The sequence below is a fragment of the Photinus pyralis genome, unplaced genomic scaffold, assembly GCF_008802855.1.
Source record: "Photinus pyralis isolate 1611_PpyrPB1 unplaced genomic scaffold, Ppyr1.3 Ppyr1.4_LG10, whole genome shotgun sequence".
Classification (NCBI taxonomy): Eukaryota; Metazoa; Arthropoda; class Insecta; order Coleoptera; family Lampyridae; genus Photinus; species Photinus pyralis.
In genome coordinates this window covers 20,613,887-20,637,097 of record NW_022170250.1, presented here as the reverse complement: position 1 = coordinate 20,637,097, position 23,211 = coordinate 20,613,887, and the positions used below count along the sequence as shown (strand labels likewise).

The following is a 23,211-nucleotide window of genomic DNA, read 5'->3' as shown; positions in this document are numbered from 1 at the left end:
AAAACACAAAAAGTCGCACATTCGCCGATTATTGAATGTAAAGACTCAATTTTTCTATGCGACAATTTTCACCCACCATCATAAAAAAATGTGCGATAACAATATTGCGATGTGTGTAAAACTGATCAGAAATTGAGCTTAAACTCGGGTTAGTAGTAATTTAACGCTTTTAGGTTTTTTTTTCTTAAAATGAGTGGATGCGGTCAGCACAGTAATTCATTATCAAAATTTTTTGATGTTCCTACCCAGGGTTGGCTTATTTAGTACAAAATACGCACCAGTAGGTAAACTTTCAATAATCAAACTCTATACCTACCCACCATGTGGTTTATCAGTAGTAAAAAGGACATTAAAATATTTACAACAATATAACCGAAAGCATTGTGGAATATTGTCGGATGCAAGTCGCTTATCACGGCATTTGCAGACCATTAATTCCAAATCACGTTACAGAGATTCAAACATTATAAAATAAGCGCTTCATTTCACAGCCACCTATTGTTTAAGAGAGGGTTAAATAATTGAGTTAGCGCTTCGACGTAAGAATCGACGTGCGTTTAAGCTCATTAGCAAAGGGGGCTCCGAATAAAGATCGTAAAACATAAAACCTTAAAACACTCCGACGGCGTCATTAAGTATTTATTGCTTTATTTCCCTATTTTCCCGTCTTTTTACACTACATCAGTAAATATTGCACTAAACAATGCTTAAATTATAAACAATTTACACTATTTGACAAATATACATAAAGCATTAGGTTAACTATACATAAACATTTGAATAAATGTAAAATGAAACAACGGCAATAACAGTCAAGGCCTACGTGTTAAAATGATCACTTAGTAAAGTTCGCAAACTCTTTTTTCTTGCCAATTGGTTCCTCTTCGTCGTCCTCTTTATCTTGATGAGCCGTCATATGCCTGGTTAAATGGTGCCTTTCACGAAACGATTCCGCACATACGGGGCATTTAAGTTTGTCTTCCCGTCGTTTTTTGGTGACATCGACCGTGTCATTTTTGTGATGCGATCTCATGTGGTACACTAAGTCAGAGGTCATTCTGAAGCTGACGTTGCACTTGGCGCATATGTTCTGAGCGGGTAACGAGAGAGCGGCCAGCGAAGGGGGTAGTAAGGTGCTCAAGATTGCTGCGGCCGGATTACCGGACGAAAATTTTAAATCGGGTTGCGCGATCTTTAGCATTTCGGGTGGTTGAAATTGCGGATAGTTGTACGATAATTCGTGACGGTATTGGCCGAGCATTGGGCGCATCTTTGCGAAACTGGGCTGAAGTAGGTCCGTCGAAGGGTTTTTCGTTAGGAAAGGGTGGTCGAGCACGATCGGGTTTGGATTGGCAAAGTTTTCGGGAATGAAATTGTTTTGATATGCGGGCTTAAAGATTTGGTTAGGCGTGAGGATGTTTGGGTGAAGTTGGTAGTTTCTATTCATGATCGGGGGCGAAGGGCTTAAACTTTGATAGTTAATATCAGGGCTGGCCGATAGGCTAGGTGATGTTCGCGAGTCCTTAGCTAGATTTACCTTTGTGAATGCGCTTTTCTGTTCCGAGTGGTGTATGTGTGGAAGGAGCTTTAAAGTTGCGGCGGAATCGAACTCGAGCTTTGACTTCAAATTGGGATCACCGAAAACCTGCTGCTTGTGTATAGCGTTTTGTAAGTACCTAGCGTGAGTTTTCATCTTTTGCAGTTCGACAGCTTTCGATGAGTCGTCGCTGTCGGTGTCATTTTTCGCATTTTCCACGTTGTTATTCTCTTGATACGCGATTTCTGATGCCTTCAATTGCTTCTGCTTCAACTTGTCATCAGGTAGCATCAAGAAAGCGACGTCAAACGAACGCTTGATTGTCTTACTTGTTGCAATTTGCACATCGCTTGTAACCTGCACGTCAACTTTAGAATCAGGTCTTCTACTTGTAATGTCCATTGTCATTGTAAACTTTTACGCAAGCCGCGCACAAAAGAAACACGTACACAGACCAAAAAAACACACGTTGTTGTAACAGGATTTTGTAACAATGCGCTCACTCAACAGTCAAAATACGTATTGTGGAAAAACATACTACTAACGTCTAAATATTGTTAGATAATACAACCTTCCCCCTAAACTAAACGCTGTAGAAAATCACCTACCGCTCTGCAACGAGGGCGATGCCAGATAGAGTTTTTCGATGCTACAGAGCAGAGCAGGAGCGCTACTTTCATTCAGCCGAAGCCAGTTTATTTAGTTTAAACCACCCTATAGGGGTAAGCTAAGGTATAGGGGTAGCTTCAGACCAATAGAACTTTGGAGTTGGGAGGAGCGCTGAAATACGGTTATCCAATACGGTTTTCAATGTATAGGAGTCGAGACTGTGACGATTCCGATGTTCTCTACATTTTCACGATTCGGCTTCACTGAAAAGCATATTCTAATTCGAATATGCTTTATTGCTACGATTTGCCGCCGTTTTAGATTTCTATTTTCGAATTTTATTTTTTTCAAATATTTAAACACCCTAATCGGCTAGATTACACATTTTTCATTAGTATTTTAAGATGACTTACCTGGTACAACCGAAAAGTTTGGTATGCTAGCTTAAAATCTTCGCGCACAATCAATTTAAAATTCTCCAAGTACATTAAGCGTCAAACAAATGGCACAAATAACAACTTTCGAAAGACTTTTAAAAAGATATAACGCTTCATTAAAAATAAAATTCGCAATTAATCTTCTGTTCCAAGATGTAACGCAAATTGCGATTTCATTATAAAAATGATTAATGACTTCTTCGGTATGTTTGCAAACTCATACCATAAGTCAGAGGAGTGGGAAATCTGTTTCAAGGTCTCTTTTTAATATTTTTCTCATCTCAGCGCACAGAGCGGTAATATATTTCCCTCTAACCCTCGTCGAAATTAGGTTAGATACTCATAATTCATGACGCATCAAAGTAGTAACAAGTACCTTGACGAGGGGTTCACATTTCTGCAACATATGGACAAGTGGTATTATGTATAACCCTGGAGACCTGTCAAAACGTATTTATTCGCTATACAATACGAATTGAACTACCCTCACGGCGAGATCGCGTAAAAGGGACTTGTTGGCTAAGCGACAAAAACAAGCTCTAAATACGAAATACGGTCGTTTACTCGCTTACGTAATCATAATACGTAATTCTACTCAAAATCTTTAGAGTTGCATTTTGAAGACTAATTTAAGGGGTTTGATATAATGAAACACTCGACAATATGTACAAAATCAACCCACATTCGCAGTGGTGGGTCCACATTGAATTGCATCTGCCCATATGCTCATAAACCACATTGCAGGTGCCACGTTTTTATCTTGCTGGTACTTTAAATGGGGCACCTTTCAAACTGTAAGGGGAAAATTACTTAATCTCTCATACACGTATTTTTGAAGTTTAATTAATTGCTCATTATGAAGTAATAAAATTGGAATATTAGAATACATTAATTGCATATTTTTATTCACATAATGTTAAAAAAAGAAAGCATTTTGTTAACTTAGAATCAACGGATGACAATGACAGCCATATCCATAATTTCAACAGCTCCACGTGTAGCGTTTAAGAACCTAAGAAAGAATCACTAGGATTAACTCTGAGATCATATTGTACTTTTCTGAAGCTTTTATTAACTTTAATTTTAAAAAATAAAGAAAGAAAGAATTCGTAGATTTCTTGAATTGATGTTGATGCGCCCAGGGTTTATACGGGGTGAAATAGCAGAGATATGTAAACGGACGGATAAATGGGGAATTTTACTAGATGATGATTCGCTTTTGGGTTTTGGAAAAATGCACGGTTTACTAGATACCTCTTTAAGTTTTTTTTCCTCATTTCGTTTGGTTTTCCAATGGTTTTACAAAGGAAAAAATAATTAGTTTAGCCATTGAACTGAAAATCAAATATTGAAGCTACAATTTCTGAGTACAGACAAAAACATTGTTTTTCCTTATGGAAATAGTCGTTTTTTGGGTCATTGCTAAAAAACTATGTCATATAAGAAGTATGGGTCAAAACTATACTCTGCATTATTAAGTACGTATAATTGCCTATTTTTTCTTTCAACTCTTTTTTCTGTAGTAAATAATAGAGATATAAACACCGAACGAACTGCTAAAAATTGCCGAAATGCTCGGCCCTGTTCAGGGAAAATTTGTCGGTAATTGTATAATAAAATAGTACAATTGCTAGTTTTTTGGGGCTGAGCCCCACCTAGGACGTGGTCTTGCCCTCACTGGAAATTACGGTTGATGGTCCCTTTACAAAAAACTTCAGAAAAATATCGGCCACCCCTGCTACTTCATTCTGGCTACGGGACTGAGTCTTTTGATGTATGCCATACAGTTTGGGAGAATGAACCAAAAGACGATGGTTTCCATAAGATAATAGGTACAGTATTTTTGTTTTGACGCAAAATTGCGTCTTGCACAAATACGCCATTATCAACATCTTTTAATCCCATAATTATCTGCAACTTTTTCCTTGCCCTGTATATCATGTTTGCCGCTAACATTTTTAAAAAACCAAGACCTAAACAAACATCTTACTGTCCATTATTAAAAAATCTTTTAACTATTCGTTATTTGCAATAAAAGTTGGTGAATTGCTTAAAAAAAGTGGAGGTCAATTTTTTGGCTTAAATCTTGAATTTTAGTATACAGTGTGTTAAGAAAAAGTTTTATTTTGCTATCCACAGTTTTATTTTATTTTATTCATATGCGTAATTTTAATTAACAAATAAATTGCAATTTCCACGATATAAAGTAAATAACGACATACAAAGAATTATAATTTACAAGACCCGAAGTGGAAAAATAATCTTGAATGATAGTGTAAATGGTTTTCAGCATCAAAGCTATTGCTTCTTATTTCTAAGTGACGAAAAAGTAGTTTATTCTGCTTGATTCGGTGCTACACCCAATTTCTTTCTCTAAGTTTGAAAGATCACATGACAGGAATATGATTATTTTCATGTGCGTTCTGGCACAAATCGATTGGAATAGCGGCGATTTTCTCTCTAATACGAAAAAATCTCAGATGCTCAACGATGACCTCGCCGGCCACCCCCGGTCTCCCCTCAGTGAGACGATAAGCGCGCAGGGAACATCTGCCGCAGTTTTGCCATTAAAATCTGTGTGGGCCATAGCCCCGTCTTGTTGGAACCAAATATCTCCTAGATCTTGTTTTTTAGCTAACCGTTCCAATTCTGTCTCAAAACTATGTTCGAGCATCGAAACATAATGCTGATCGGTGACGGTTGTTGAACGCCCATTGAAAAAAATACGGCCCAATAACCCGAAGTTTAGAATCGTCACACTAGTATAGTCACTTTCGGGGAATGGAGAAGCCTCTGGTGAAGTTGGAAAAGTTTGTCAATTAAAGATATGCTTTAAAGGAAACTAGAAAATTCCGATTACTTCCGAAGATATGTCAGAAAAACCGAAACTTGCCAGTTTTTATTTTTTTCTGATGTTATTTGAACATATATAAAAAATCTGTAAAATTCTTGACATAACAGCTTCCTAGCTCAAACCAAAAATCGCGAACTTGGAAAAGTGTCTCCAAAAATTGTAAGTGTACTTTTCCCACGAAAGTTTATTATTTTCCGATATAGAATAAGAATACCCAATAATAAGAAAAAATTAGGTTGCCCTACACCCTTAAGCGAGCCCTTAAGCCTTCACCCTTAAGTGACAGTTATGTGAAAATGTGCATAGCATTATTAAATGGGTCCTCTCCATATACGTATTTTATATAAACTGTTTTTTGATATCTCCGCTTGTTTCTGCAATAATCGACTGTCTCAAGATAAATGGGACATCCTGTATATAAATTAAAGTGACATTCAAATATATGAGATTTCAGCTGCGGTAAATCTTGTGACTACCAGTTTCAAATAAAAGGTGAAGAAGGAAATTCCTCACTTTTTTTGTACCTCTAATATGTTGAACATTTTCCTCCAATTTTTGTGATTTTTTTCGAATGTTTCTCGCTATTTATTACATAGTTATAACAATGTTGTACATTCAAAGTGTACTTTACCGACAATCTTGAGGTACAGAATACCTGTTTGTTGTTCTGCTATCCCCGATAGACCTAATCCACAACTTTGTGAAATGACCCTTGAATTATCCGATTATATTATCAGTCTCTTCCTGGACGGCCCTGGTCGGTTTATGTTGACATATTGATTGTCATCATCATGAGTGCTTCTTCGTCATCTTCCTCCTCACTGTCGAGTCGCCGGTACGTTTTTGCATGGCTGACCACTGCAGCAGCCCCACACATCTGAACATTTCAACCCAGATTTCCCGCAACCAAATGTTCCGCCATATCCCTTTCGACAAGCACATGAAATGAATTTCAGTAGGTTTTCGGGTGCTAGTTGCTTTGTCATGACAGTGGAACAAACCCATTGCTGCCAAATTTGAAAACCTGTGTTCGTGGTTTTTTCCATACCATTTTTGGATTGAATTTACTTTTTATCGAAAATTGGCCGAAATGTTGGTAGTGGATTTTTGTCTTCTTTAACTTTCATTAGAACCATTTTTTCGTAACATCAACCGTTGCGGAATTACTTTGAAAAAACCGATTTTCCATACCCTTTTATCCAAGATGGCGGCGCATAGAGAAATTAAAGAGAGCTAGGAACTTTTACCTTTTATCATGGAAACATTTGGAACATGGGGTGCACGGCACGTGCCGAATTATTAATTAAGAACTGCCAAGTGCCAATGTAATTCACTTGTAGTTTGCTTTTATAAATCACTGTCTTTGTAATAAAAATGACTTCGCTTGAAAAATATAATACACCGTCTATTCAGTGCTTGTTGTGGAAGCATTCTTTGTGCATCATCACGTGGCAAAATTACAGAAATGATTTCTTTGTCCCTAGGCCAAAGATAAAATATATACTTGTTTAAAACAATGGAAGTATTTATAATTTTGAACCAAGTATAGAAGACGTTCCTTCCACGTAATTGTACCTTATCCTTAGGACAAATAACCCTGAACTTAATTTTAACAAATGAGGCATTGGTCCTTTTGATTTAAGTACATATATCATATATTTTCTCAATTTAAATGTATCTTATTTTTGTTTCATTTAATTTTTATAAGGATACCTACCATACATCGGAAATAAACTAATATTTTTGTTTGACTTAAATGGAATTTATTTAAAATATATGAGTACATATATTGTTCTCAAACTAAATGAATGCATTCAAATATACGTATACATTTACGGTAAACATTGATTTTTGTGTGTGATAGCTGCTTTTAAATATATAAATATTTTGGTTGCATAATCTCAAGAAAGGACAATTCATCAGGAGTTAAAATAATAACATATCGGTTGAATGAATGAAAAATGTTTGTAGATTGTTGCTCCCCATGTTAACTTAGAGGGTAATAATGACACTATTTCCGCTGTAATATTTTTTTTTATTATAAATAATATTTCCTCAGTTAAATACCTTTTACCAAAAAAATTAATGACGGCTGTATAAACTGATACTGATTTCGACTTGAATAACGTTTGAATCTGCTTTTTGTCTTAACATAACTTTTGGTAATTGGACTTATTGCCGAATTTTGGATAAAAAAATTGAGAAATACCGTCATTTATAATTCGTATACCATTAGATGCTAATAAAAAATCTTCTTTCAATTGGTGTCATTATAAACCCTTTCGTTAACAGGAGAGCAACAATCTGCAAAGAAACTCTTTCCCATGTTAATTGCGTATGTTCGCTTTTGGGATATTCATCCTGGTATATAAAATAAATATAAAATTCCGTAAATATGTATGCACTTGTGCCCTAAAAAATTAATAATTGTGCACTAATATTTTGTAATTTGTATGCAGTTTTATCGAAATACCAAATAGATCACTGTATATTTGAAACCTATTCAAAAAATTTCGAGATGTAGGATATTTGAGTTTGCGAGCAGGAACATGTGTACCTAGCTAGTAACACTCTAAGCGGCTGGCGTTTCCAATGAGTTTGGAAATCTGTTTGGCATTCCTACAGCAAAATGAATTTAAAACGATAATTGGGTTTATCGAATCAGAACAAGATGGTGCATCTTGAAATTCAGGGGGTGACATTTGTGACATTATAAGGTTAAGTGGAAGAGCAGGTGGCTGGTTTGTAACTTGAACTTTGTCTTGGGGATCAACAAGCTTACATATTGTATACCTAGCTATGTTCATGCGTGTACACAACATTTTATATGTTATGGTGCCTTGCCGTCAACGTAATTGAAAGGCCCGAGATTAATTTCTGGTGCAAATACCGCAAGCATCACAATTAGAGATTTTTTGAAATCTTGCGGGAAAACTTCTTCTTCTTCTAATGTCAATCCCAAAGATTTGAGTAAAATATTGCAATCTTCAATCAAATAACCCGTCCATGCTTACGTTGAATGCTGCTAAAGGATTTGTGACAAGTGCGGAGTTATAACCGCAAGCAACTAAAAGTTAGAAGCAGAAATGTTCAAGTTAACCCTCAAATGAAGCTAAAATTTTATTTAATCGATCGACCTTTTGCAATCAGATTTCGACAAGTCGCTCATCCATAAACATAGAATTATGTCGTATAATTTTCATGTAATTAAGAGAACAACATGAATTATCACATCATTTTAATAGGAAAACACTATTTTCAATTTAATGTCCCACAGTGGTGAGGTGCTGAAAAATTAAAGAAATTCATAACCTTCAATCTACAACTGCATAACGTGACAAACACCATTTCTAATTGATGATACAGCAAAAAATTAAAGGAAAAGGAAATTTTGTTGTTCGAGTTTCAGAGTGGTGTGTAGGAGTACAGTCTGAAAAAATTGATGTGTTGTTCAACGCGTCAAATAGTTGCGCGAGTTCTCGTCGAGTACGGTACGTTTCCTCGGTGCTCCGTAATTTTTAACTGCAATATGCCATCCATGTCAAAATGCAATGTTTGTGCTCGTGACCTAAATGCTGATAAAGAACTGAAGTGCGATGCATGTGATAAACCCGTGCATACTACTTGTTCTGGTTTGACACGAGCGGAAATTCAGTGTATCAATTCCAAAGATCGCAGAATTAAGTATTTGTGCGATAATTGTTCCAGCGACCGTTTGCAATTGGGCGACATGGTTAAGATGATGTTGGAAATGAAAGAAGAAATCAATGCGCTCAAAAAAGCATCGTCTGCAGTACATAATGATGCTGTCTTCAGAGAGAACCTAATTAGTGAAATGAATGATCGTAATCTTCGGTCTCGTAACATTATCATTCATGGCGTAGAGGAATCCCCAGGTTCCATCGAAGATAAGAAGGACGAAGATATGCGTCAAGTAAAGAACGTCATTGAGAAGGTAGCAGCTGTATCGACGGTCAATATCGGTGTTTATCGGTTAGGTCGCTTTTTGAATGATAAGCCACGTCCGATCAAGGTTGTTTTCGCCAATAGAGATGACCCGTTATTACTTTTGAAAAATAAATCTAAGTTGCCTCGTACTGGAAAAATATCTATATCCGCGGACGAAACATTGATGCAACGTGAGTTTTTAAAGTCGTTGAGAGCGACTCTTCAAACTCGTATACAAAACGGTGAAACTAATTTAACAATCAAATACATACGTAATGTACCGACTATTGTCACTCAAAAAAACGCAACCCTAGCCCAACAGTAAGAGTAGGTCCCCTTAGCCAGTTACATACATTACGTAACTTAAAATGTTATTATCAAAATACTCGTGGTCTTAAATCGAAAATTGATTCATTGCATGTGTACGGTCTTGTCTGTGATTATGATATAATTTGCTTAGTGGAAACGGCTCTTACACCTGATATGTCGGACAATGAACTGTTACCAAACAAATTCAATATATTTCGTTGTGATCGGAAATTACACATTACCAATCAAAAGTGGGGTGGAGGAGCGCTCATTGCTGTGAATTACAATATTCGTTGTGAACAACTTGATCTTCTTGTATTAACTGAAGCCTTTCCTTCTATAGACGTTGTCGGATGTAAGTGTGTATTTGATAGTTTTGTACTTTCTATTTTTGTTATTTACATACCGCCAAGTACAACTCTAGATAACTTTCAACAATTTTTTGAACTTTTTGAACAATCAACTCAGTTTATACCTAATGTTCTTATTGTTGGGGATTTTAATATTCCCAATTACGCCAGCGTGCATATTTTGGATAATAGATCTGCTACTTTGAACAATTTTTTACATCTTCTTAATTTAAAACAACTTAACACTGTGGTTAACTCTATGGACAGACTACTTGATTTAGTTATTAGTAATATAGAGTGTGAAGTAATACACGATGGGGATCCAGCTGTTACTGAAGATAAGTACCATCCTGCTCTGAGTATTAGCCTGTCGTTTAAGAATAAATGTATTGATCGGTTCCCAATAAGTAACAAGAATAAGCGTTACCACTTTGCTTCAGCTGATTACGTTACCCTTTATGCGTCACTATTTCACACTGACTGGTCCTTTTTGGATACGTGTGTTAGTACTGACTCTGCATGTGAACAATTTTACCAGTACCTTTACGAATTATTGGATACATTTGTTCCTAGATTCAATAACAAATCTCCTAAGTACCCCCTCTGGTATACTTCACAAATTAAGCGTGTTATACGTCTCAAGTTCTCAGCGCTTAAGAAGCTTAAGAAGCACAGAACTCTAGCACACTTGAACAATTACAAGAATCTACGTGCCAATCTCAGGATACTAATCAAGGCAGCTTACAAGAGTCACATTCGTAACGTACAAAATACCATCACTGTTGATCCCAAACGTTTTTGGAATTTTATTAACTCCAAGAGAGGTAGTTCTCGTATCCCGTGCAGTGTAACGTATAATGATGATAATTGGGATAGCCCTGAGGGTATTGTTCAGGCATTTAGTCAATACTTTGCAAGTGTCTACTCTCCACTAACTAATAGGGACGTTTCTGACTTCTATGTGTCTAGGAATGCTCCTGATGTCTCAGTTGATTATGTAACTGTTGATGAAGTGTGCTCTGCTATAGAAAAGTTGAAAAGTGGTCGTACTTCTGGACCTGACATGATCCCTGCGTTTCTTATTAAAGACTGTTCTGCTGTGTTGGCTGTACCTTTAACACGTATCATTAATCTTTCATTAGCAACAAATGTGTTTCCTGATAGGTGGAAAAGTGCTAATATTACGCCTGTTTTAAAACACGGTGACTCTAGAGATGTCAAAAATTATCGACCTGTGAGCATTTTAAACAACTTCGCAAAAATTTATGAAATCGTTCTATATGCTAGGATATACCCGAATGTAAGAAGACATATATCAATCCACCAGCATGGATTTATGGAAAACAGATCCACAACTACCAACCTAGCGTGCCTATCGCACATTATATCTGAGAATATCGACAAACGCGGTCAAGTTGATGTCGTTTATACAGATTTTAGTAAAGCCTTTGATACCATTCCGCATGACATCATTATTGCGAAGATCCACAACTTTGGCTTCAACTATAATCTACAAATGCTTTTCAAGTCTTATTTAAGCAATAGATTTCAGCGTGTTTTATATAACAATTTTTCTTCTGATTTTGTGATGGTTACTTCTGGTGTGCCTCAGGGTTCAATTTTGGGGCCACTTTTGTTTATTTTGTATATAAATGACTTAACTGATATACTGAAGTGTGGTGCACTGTTATACGCAGATGATTTAAAACTATTCACGCAAGTGTCGTCTACTAGTGACTGTGACTTTTTGCAACAACAGATAAATAGTCTTGTGCAATGGAGTTTGACTAATTCTTTGCTACTGAATAGTGCTAAATGTAAAATAGTTAGCTATACAAAAAAATATTCGCCGATTGCTTATAGTTATATGCTTGATTCCTCTCAACTACTAAGAACTGATGTGGTGAAAGATCTCGGTGTTTACTTTGACAGTAAGTTTTCGTTTTCACATCATATTACTGCAGTATCTCGCTCGTCAATGTCTGCGCTTGGTTTTATATTTAGGAACTGTAAACTTCCAAAACGTTGTAGCGCTTAAATCATTGTTCTTTGCTCTAGTTAGAAGTAAGCTTGAATATTGTTCACCAATTTGGTACCCTACAACTAAGAAACAGACATTCCCTTGAAGCTATTCAAAGGAAATTCCTCAAATTTCTTTATTATAAAGTGAATTACGTCTACCCTCCTAGAGGATACTCCCATATTGCATTATTAAACCAGTTTCATGTCGCTAGTTTAGAGGCTAGAAGGTTAAAATGTAACATAGCATTTCTATTTAACATCCTGCATGACAGGACTGATGCTCCTGACTTACTGTCCCAAATTAACTTTTTTGTACCGCCTTACCATTCTCGCAATAGTTTACCATTTCATCTCCCACTACCAAGAACTAATGTGTTATTTATGTCGCCGATTTTTAATTCATCTAGAATATATAATAAATTTTGCGGAAATAAGGATATTTTCAGTTCTGCTTTAAACAACTTACTAAGTTGCATTGATCCATTTATTTTGCATTAGATACTCTTAGTTATAATTGTATTAAATATGATTGTTGATTTTAATGGGTTTTGAATCAATTTATATATATATATATATATATATATATATATATATATATGTATTGGTAGCTTAATTTATGTTATTTTGATGTGCCGTCTGTAGTATTACATAATATTGTCCTATAATTGGAATAATTTTTGTTCTGTTGGGCAATTAAATATTATTATTATTATATTATTATTATTATTTATTTTCCCTTATATCCACTCTTTCGCTTTCACCCTTTATCTATTTTTTTGCTCCATTATCCTTTAATATATCCCCCGTAATTCATGCACGTTTTATCATTGCCCCTGCTTTCTACACTACATCTGGTTCGGCATCTTTGTTTTCTTTTGTCGGCCCTTTATCGTTTTGATTGTTGTTACTAATTTTTCCGTCATACCGTTTATTTCCGTCATCGTGTTACGTTTACTAAGTTACTTTGATCGCTTTCTTCAGGGAGCCCTATATTTGATTCGTTCGTTTTTGTTTGTGCATGCATAAACGTGCGGAAAGTTACCATAATTTTCTATGAAATTCTGAATTGGGACTCCCTTTTTAAGTTATTCTGTTCTAAGTCTGTATATTTTTTAGAATATATATCAGTCCCGTTAATAAAATTAATCACACAGCGATTGCCTCCGGTAAAACGGTTCTGGACGGACCTAACCGCCGCTTCCAAGGAAAGATCCGTTTCCACGTCCTCCGTCACCCTATTTAAATTAGTTCCCTCCACAACTCATCACATCCCCTACATTTTATGATCCGTTTTCTTCAATACTCTCCAACGCTATTTTTCTAGCATAGACCCTCCCTTACAAACCTATACGTTGCCCTTATCACCGGAGCCAGCAATTAAAACGGAAAAGTACTACCAATATCATATTGCAGTCAAAAGTAATCTATCTTCGTATGCTGGTATATTCTTTTCCCTTCAGTCCACCTGGTACTACGTTCTCGCACAAATAGCGCCCAACCTTCAAGCTGGTCAAGATAATTTTGGGAAAAGGACCATTTAATCTTATTTTCGTGGGCAGTATTCTATTACTCCACTGGGATTATCGCACTAGCTTCAATTGTCTTTTCTCAAAAAGAATCGTGTGTATTATAAATTCCAGGGAAGAAAGGTGAGGGTGAAAATACCCCTACGTAAAATCAGAGGAAATGAAGAGAAATTTAGTAAACAAGGTGTGGAAGGGAAGGGGGTTTGTCCGCAAAATGGAAGGAATGAGTAATTGTGCGGGTCTTTAAAAGAGGGCACAAGGATTGCGTGGGAAATTATAGAGGAATTATTATATGACTACGGCGCGGCGTATAGAATCTATGCAATTATACTGAGCGAAAGACTAGAAAGAGAAACCGAAGAGAAGAGGATGTTGGAGGAAACGCCTTCAGAAAAAGGGAGGGGAACGATCGACTGCATTTATGTATTACACAGATTGGTGGAAAAGGAATGGGAATGGAAAAGTATGGAAGATGATGGAATGACAAGGGTAGAATCAAGGAACTATATGGAGAGACCATTGTTGAGGGTGAGAATAGAAGTGTAGGGATCTCAGGTGTTTTTGACATGCAAATAACTAAGACAGGGATGTCCACTTAGCCCAACCTTATTTAATCTCTACTTAAGAGACATAGAAATAGTATTAAAACAAGGCCAAAGTGGTGGGATAGTAGAAGAAGAAATATATGGTCCCCGGCATACGAGGGCTACGCACTGATCAAGGCAGCAGAAGTAGAACAGATAAGGAAAATGATGAGAAGAATAGAAAGGTATTGGGAAAGGATTTGAGCTAAATGTAGAATAGGCGAAGATGATGAGATTTGGGAAGGGAAGTTGAAGAAGCAAAGAGGGAGGGACGAAAGAATAGAAGAAGAAATTAAATATTTAGGGTACCAAATGCAAAGAAACAATGGAGAAAATACGCATATAAGAAAATTAATGAAAAAGGGGGTGGTGGCGATCTGACAAGTCTGGGTAATTAGGGAGAGGGTGCTCATGAATGATTTTAGAAGAAGAAAGTACCTATTCGATGCAATGGTACTCTGCTCATACGCGGAGTGGAATTATGGGATTATTTGCAAAGGTCGCATTTGTAGGGGTTGTAATTTAGCACCCGTCACTCCAATTCGTTTTCATCTGAAGCCAAAACCCCATCGACTAATTTACTTCTAATGTTACTCATTGCTCTCTTTATCTCATTTTAAAACTTCAACAATTTTAAGGAAGACTATCCGGTGTCTAAATTCCTTGGACTCGTAGAAATCGATTCGCGATGGTTTGACATCGCTATCTCTTTTCGTTCTCGAGTTAGGCGAGGAATAGGTGGACAGAGAGACGGAATAAACCTTTACACAAGGGGAATTTTTTTCTTTCGAAAAATTCCCCTAACAAAAAGGAAACGATTGGATTTGCTCAACTACTTTAAAAGATTATTGAAAACAAATGTCAACTTATTGAAAGGATACGGATAAGCATGTAAAATGTGGGTGCCAAACCAATTAGGTTTTTAAACTTTAAAAGGTCATTTGTGACAGCTAAACGAAAAACCCAATTTTAATCAAGCGCTAAAAACGCCCACAGTGTGTAACTTTAGAAATTAATCTTCTAAACTAACCTACGGGCTGATACGATTGATGCTTTTTGCGCTATTTTCAAATGAACACATAACGTATAAATTTTATTCGCGTATAGCCAGCATGTAATAAATAGGTTTGGTGTTGGAAACGACCTGCTGTTCAGTTTTTGTGCCGAAAGTACATAGCATTATAACAAGAAAGGTTTTCCGCACACGAAACCAAAAATATTATTCAAATGAAACTTTGAGAAATAGGAAAATTATTCGTAATAAAATCAGATTAAACAAATTTTTTATATTCATACTTGGGGATGCTGGGTATACGTTGTAAAGCATGCGAATATTGATCTAATAAAGCATTATGTCTAGATTTCCGCTCGGTTTAAACTAGATATGTTACATTTTAGCGGGATTTTTTTACGGAATGCAGTAAATTGCAGATTTCTTAAAGTTTTGCTGAATTTACAAATTGTGATTAATTACAGAAACACTACGGTGACATTAAAATCGACAAAATTATTGACATATAGATAGAATGAATATTAGTTGTTCGCCCCGTGAAACAACACTTAAATTGTAAGATATCTGGCCCAAGATCATGTAAAGTTCCAAATGCTTTACTCCGTCGAAAATGTTCAACATCGAATTTCCATTAAAATTTTCTGAAAAGATAAGTAAAAGACATACCGCAATATTCTCGACTGTCAATCTAAAGCCCCGTTCCTTACAGCGAACAAGCTTAAAGTTATTGATTAGCCTTTATAAATTGGTCAAAAGGTATACGCTTAAAATAGAATTCGATTTATTTACCCGTAAAAGCATCCCCATGGACTTTTACATGAACTATTACGTTTTGATTACTTGCACTTACGCATCAATCGCTAACCATCCGTAGAACCGATTATTTTATTTGTCAATAAAATGCCAAAACGCACGCAAGGGCTGAACATAATTTCAGAGCATTTGTCATTGTTTTCGAATACCTACTTCGTGGCTATTTCTGTAGAGTTAATACGCCTGAGCTATTACTGATATCTGGAAAATTTGTTGCTGTTTTTTTTCTTAAACGTTCTCTCGCAGGCAACCGTGTGCGATAATAGACTTATACTTTATTGCATTGTCCGCTTTTTTTTTTATTTATAACTTTTATGATTGGATTGTGTGGGACGTAAATCCCATCCCTTTAACGATAAGTACCTACAAGAACAAGTAAGGAGTATGAACCCTTGATTTCTGAGTTGAAATGTTCAAGTTCAGAAAAGTGATTCATTAGTTAGTGATATAAACTTTACAAAGGGTAATATGAACTTGCTACGAAATCATAATTAAAATTCATTCAATACAAACTTTGACTTGTAATAGTGAGAACAAGGAGAATTAATTTTCTTAGTTTGAATAAAGTTTAATAATTGTAACCACCTACAGTTCTAGATCTGTGATTCTGGGGTACGGTATACGTTTTTCATCGTTTGATCTACGGGATGTAAATGCAATTATGGGAATACATCCTTGTGTACTGTGGTTCCCCTTTAAACATTCCAAAACGACCAAACCAACAATATCTCTTACGATTGTCATAAAGGATGGCAATAACGCACTGGAATTACGCATTCTACCTCAAATTTACTCTCCCCCATAATCATATTTATGAAAACTATGAAAGAAACTCAGTAGTTTCTTACATAAACACGTAATGCATTACGAAATGAATACTCAGTTGGCATTAGCGTTCCAATTATGAGATTATATCCTAATCCTACGAATTTAGCCTTACCCACCTGTTTTTCCTCTTAAATATAACGAACAACTAACCAACATTGGGAAAAAATGCACATGTGGGATGTAGGTCATCTGTGCAAAGTTTGAACTGAATAGATTCAAGTGTTTGCCAGAGACATAGAGGCGTAACCCCACGGGGTCATTGGATTTGACCCATTTTCAATAGGCGTGTTGCATGTGGCATGTAGGTCAACTGTGCAAGGTTTGAACCGAATCGGTTCAAGCGTTTGGCAGTATCGTGTTTACCGACGAATAGACGGACAAACAGACGGACACCATCGACTCCCCTATAAAGCATACATCACTTTGCTCTGCAGCTTAATAAACACGAGCTGAAAAATTGCGGATTAGTGATTTAAATAGTCCAAAAAATTGATCTACGGTCAATTGCTTATATAGTGACTTGTAAATTAAATTGATATTCTTGAAAGGCTAAAGAGGAAAAATCTAACGATAGACGGAGGATGAAAACCTTGAGAGTGATAGAGGGCGCAAGAAAGGAAGTAGTAATGAGGATGGGATTGAATACCTGTGGCACATAATTTGTACGAAAGAGAAAAATATATGGCGAATGATGGTGGAAAGAGAAAAAAGGAGGAAATAGACGAGAACGAATAGGAGAAAAAATAAGTGAGAGAGAGAGAAGAACGATATACCCTATCTACGTATTACATTAACATAGATTAGTGAAAAAGGAACTAGAAAAATGGAACAATAGCATTCTTTTTACTTAAATGCTGCGGTTAAAAGGGGAAAAATATGTAAAATGATGCTGAACCCTTCTTTTTTACCCCTTATCAAAATAGGGGTTTGGAGGTACTTGCTTCATGGTACTCTAATGAAAGGTCTCAATGAAAAGAATTAATTTCTACGAACTTTCTCCTCGACCCCTTATCGTGGATAGCATTCCTTATATCTCAAGAGCGGATGGTCGAAAGAGGGACCTCACAGAGAAAGATTAGGACGTCTGGAAGAAATATATCAATAAATTGGTGTCAACACTTTTAGTGCAAATATCTGCAGAACGGAGTCGAAAGAAGTATACTCTCAAAGGACGGAAAGGTGGTCTAAACGAGACACATCTGCTGGCAGTGTGAAAACTAAATTGTGAATATCTTGAAAATGTTGGATGAAAGTGTGGGTACAAAGGGAAAACAATATTTAGGAGAATTCCTCTAAGGTCTTGATTCTTTTTGCATTAAATAGCGTAGATTTTGAATGTATGCCAAGCGGCCTTTAAATGATGTATCTATAGCCACCATTAAAATATGGTCTGTATCTATAATGGTTGCAGCTTTTTGCCTAGTTTTAACTCTTCGTGCGTCAATATTTTAATTAAAACACGTCAAAATGTGCATTGTGCGCTTTTATTGGAAGCCTTGCTGTATGCTCACTTGTGGGTATACCTATAGCAATTGAGATACAATAATGTTCAAATTATGATATTTACTATAATGAGTAATATTAGTTAACACAAATATTGCTTGCTTCCCAATCAATAAATAAAATACAGTCTAATTTCATTCAAATTAAACAAAAATTAATTATATATTATGTAAAAATATGTAATTGTAAGTTAATTTCGTCGATGTGGTAGGGTGCCTCAATTGTACCCAATATAAAGTAACCTGCATTTAACATTTTAATAGCCTATATATCAACAATTTCAAACTAATACACTTGTATCTAAAATTTCAACTAGACCATCTTATTTGAATTACATGGTCTATAATTAGATTACGATCTGAATTGATCTAATCCAACGGTAAATTGCGCTTTGAGATCAACTTTTTCAACTGCAATATTCAGTTCCATTAACCCCAGCATTATACTATAGAGGTACCTACTCAGTAAATTACGATTTTTTTTTAATTACTTAACGTAATTACCAAAGTACTAATATTAAAATGGTATGTTTAGGTGAAAATCCAGCCGCAATGCAACATGGAGGGCGAGGATTATCATGGCTTCAGTGCAGTCCGTCATCGTGGTTGCTTATAATATCAATGCTAGCGGTGCTCTGCTAGTTATCAGTGTAACAATAGACATCTTCCTAATCCACTTGACACATGTGATCGTAATGGTAAGAGAAATTTGCTAAAGTGAATTTGTTGTATCAGTGAAATTAAAACATTCGTATAAGTGCCAATGGGGACTTTCAAGTGGTTTTGTTTAATTATGCAGACAAAGTAATTCTATAAACTATACTGTGTTAATGTAAATAATATCAAAAGGCCAAAACTGTATCTCTAAACCGTAAATGGAAAGAGAATGAATGAATTTTGTACGAGGTTTACGCCACGCTTCGAGTAAATATTTAATGCTTCATACAAACGTAACTATATTCATTTACAATGTACAGCGATACGAATACGAATTCATCCTAAAAGCGCTCATTAGGTATTGTATAGAAAGTATACCAATTTTCCAGATTGAATAAAACATCAACTTCACACTTTATAAATATTCACCTAAAATACCCTGCCTATCCGCCTACCCACCTATTTTATACTTTGTACATCCAATCGTTATATATGATCCAATAAAGCAAGTACGTGGTGTAAATTTTATTTTTATGTAAATTACAGAAGGCTGTTAAGAAGGGTATTAGCGTGGGATTCCAGTTTTAATCACATCATAGTAAAGGACGAGAGTTAACTGACTAAATACATCAATTTTAGTATAAGGAATACATGTGTACATGTCATTTATAAATAATTGATCAAATGTTGTTTATAGAATCACATAAATAGATAATTATGACATCACGATCAGTCATTGTTTTTGGTTGAAATTTTTATGGAACTTTATCACTGGAAATATGTTTCTATTGTTATATTATATAAATAATATGTTATCCTGTAATTATCGCATACATGTATAAAGTATTATTTTAATAAAATATGAAACATTTTTCTTTATTGAAAGAAGGAAAATGACACAATTTCGTGTTAACTCCTTCACAGGGCAACATGCATCTACTGTGGTCAAAAGTGACTGTCACAATCGGAAGATGTCGTAGATTTTAAAATGCGAAATTTCCGTGAGCAGTTCGCGTAAGAGCAAAATGGCTGTTAATTTTCTACTTCTTAACTAAAAATGATTACGGAATTACCGGTGACATTTAGCGATTGATCGGCACAAGGGATAGACGAAAAAGTTGAATTCAAGTTTATTTTTACGATTTCAACACCAAAAAATTACAGAGAAGTTTGTCGATTCACTGTAAATTGTAAGCGGCTATTTTATAATACTTTAACCTTTTAAACAATGAAATAAATTCCATAAATGGTAATATGGGTTCAAGTCTAAGCCAAAGGACGCCTCTGACCAAATGCCAGTCACCTTATCACTGACGTTTAAAATCGCCACTGGGGTTAATCAGCTTATGTGGGTTGTTTCAACAAACAGAAGAGGGGGTAGATTCTTAGTCTCGTTCTTAGTCATATAGCATTAGAGTATGTAGTTATTCTTATAGTCGTCCCTTACGGACCGATGACCGTTTGTTTTTAATTTTTAGTCCACTTTCACTTTCAAAAAATAAAAAGTGCATTGTTGCGCTCTTGATGTCTGTCTGTCTGAGTTACAAAAGGTCCGGAACTACACCACTTACAGACTTGGTATTGATGGTGGCATTCAATCAGAAATTAAAAATTATTTCATGGTTGTATTCTCGGTAAGGGACGAAATGCCCATAAGGGCTATTAAAATGGAAAAAACAGATTTGAAAGTGCACTCTTCGCCTCTTGCTCACAAGCGGCTTAACGTTTTTTTTTTGCTTGATCGCTTTAAGAATGTAGGAGGGTTGTTTTTTAAGTATCATTGGAATTTTATAACATGCAAAAAAAGCTAAAAGAAATTTGATTCGGCTCAAAAAAGCACCAATATATCGATAGTCTCTTGTTTAGTCAAACTCATCGTATAGGATGGTAAAAATGCGTCGCATCTTAAGACTTTGCTAGCGTAAGTTTATGTTGTACAAATTCCGCCGAAAATGGGGTATTTTACTTTTGTCTTTATTTTTTCGGTGTCATACAGGGTCCTGCAACAGTGCGTCGGTCTTTTATAGCTCATACCTGGAAAAATATCAAAAAATCTTTTGTGCAAATGTCAACTATTGATGGTTGCGCATCTACAGAAATTATTTTTGAATGTAGGTACAGAGTCCCCATTTTTACGGTGTCAATACACAGCGGATTTTTTTAATGGAACACCCTGTATATTTTTTACTGATTCACCCCACTTTGATAAATCGTAGCAGCCTTGATTTTAAAGTTAAGAACATTTGATGAATAATGGGAATCTGAACAAAAGGCAACATGTTCATTAACAATTCAACCACTAACATGAAATTTTTTAATGCTGTTCTGAATTCAGCCAATTAACAAAATTTCCTTATTGAGATATTTAGCAGCAAATAAATCCTGTGATTATTGAAATATATTTGTAATATTTCAATTTTTTCCTCTTCTCTCTCCTCTATAGTAAGTATATTGAACAAATCCTATATGATATACTAGTATTTCAAAAGAAAGTTCGAGAAAGATTATGTGCCAATGGATATATCGGACATGCTTAACAATAAAATCCCTTTAAAATGCATTGAAAAGGGGTCTACGTTTGGTACTCCAGTGTGTCACGACACGAGTGTAAAATGTCAGTCAAATATTCACCGCAGCATAAAGTAAAGAATTTGTTTGGATGCATGTAAATAATGACATGTCCGTGGAATGATAGTTGTTTTTTTGTATACAGTCTTTGTGTGAATCACTGGTGTTCGTGTAGCAACACGACATCCATTCTATGTGTATCACTAGTGCATTCTTCGGAATAAACGGGCCGAACAAGCGCTCTGCTCATAATCTTTGAAACTTTTTAAGCTAGGACTAGGTGCAAGTAAACAGTTTGGCATATATTTTTAGGGTCGAGTTAAATGTTATAACAAACCCTAATTAATTAACTGACTCCCCTCTCCCTCCAAGATATGCAATCGGTTGCACAATTAACATCAGATCAACGACGGTCGGCAACAAGCCAGAAACTGGATTTTGTGTGGGTATCGGGAGTGGGACTGGAGTCAGGGGTTAATAACTTCCCATTTATCCCTAATTAGCAGTTAACCCCGAATTGCGCATGGCGACTGGCGAGTCACATAAACAGAAGTGCTTAGCAGCATCCGAAGGGCATGCAACCCGCATTAAAAGGGATCATATGAATCACCTGAGTGCCTTAAAAACTTTATGTGATTTAATTACTTATCTTTGTGACTAGGTACATATGCCAGTACGGAGCTAAAGCACCGAAAAAGTCAAATAGATATAGAAATCGGCTAGTTATCGCCTGAATCGGTAGACAACCCCTTCTCATATGGGCTTACCTGTGGCACAGTAGCCGGCCTCAAATATTCTAAACGTTTTCACAACCATGGACCTTAGTAAAAGGAATTTAAGGAAAGTGCGTATGGAATTCAATTAAAGTTTGAATCGATTTTCAATATATAGTCAATTGGTCATTCTGTGTTTATTTATTTGACCAGTAACAATAAAATCAAGAGTCACATTTAGTCACACTTCATATCTCAGGAGAGGTAAAAGAAGTATACAATTTTGGAAAGGTTTGAGCTGGTCGATGGCAAAAGGTAATTCAAATTAGTTTACAATTTTTTTTCTTAGTACATAAATCTCAAGAAGTTTTGGGGAAACGAAGGGAAATGTCAAACCCCGCCCAAAGAATTAGTCCTAGTGTCACCAGTTATGGAAAAAAAAAGTTCAAAAACTTTCACCCCAGCATTGCTTTCATTCAATTTTAATAAAGAAGATGTGTACGGTTAGTTGACAAACGATAAAATATCGGCTTCTCATAGAACATAGACATTAGTCCAAAAGAAATCAATTTATGTTAACATTTTGGAAATAAAAGAGGACTCCTTTCCTTCTCTGCTTTATGCACTATTAGTTTACTGTCAATCTGAAACTGTAACTGTGTAACAGCAAGTCATCCAGCACCACTATATGAGGGAACTAGAATAATTTTAGCAAGTCAGTCTTTTGGTTCGCTCCAATGATTTTCAAATAGGTAATGTTTCTCTTACAAGCATAGATTTTTGTTAAAGTGCAAACTGTTCAAAGCAAGTTTCAATCCTTGAGGATTTCAAAATCCAAATTTTGAGAAATATATCATTAATCTTACGTAGGTAATAACAGAGAGAAGAAATTAACTTGTTCCAACTTATTTCGTGATCTGATGTATAATTTTATTGGATTAG

General features: G+C 35.7%; 1 protein-coding gene across 1 annotated transcript; it reads right to left on the bottom strand.

Moving 5' to 3' along the window:
• Positions 1-668: 668 nt before the first annotated feature.
• Positions 669-2,077, bottom strand: LOC116162329. The gene has a single exon (XM_031475940.1). The coding sequence runs from the start codon at positions 1,943-1,945 to the stop codon at positions 836-838; it is 1,110 nt and encodes a 369-aa protein (XP_031331800.1). The 5' UTR covers positions 1,946-2,077; the 3' UTR covers positions 669-835.
• Between the last annotated feature and the right edge of the window lie 21,134 nt (positions 2,078-23,211).

Excerpts from the sequence above, each read along its gene's own strand:
- LOC116162329 (XM_031475940.1), bottom strand. The coding sequence starts at position 1,945 with ATGACAATGGACATTACAAGTAGAAGACCTGATTCTAAAGTTGACGTG.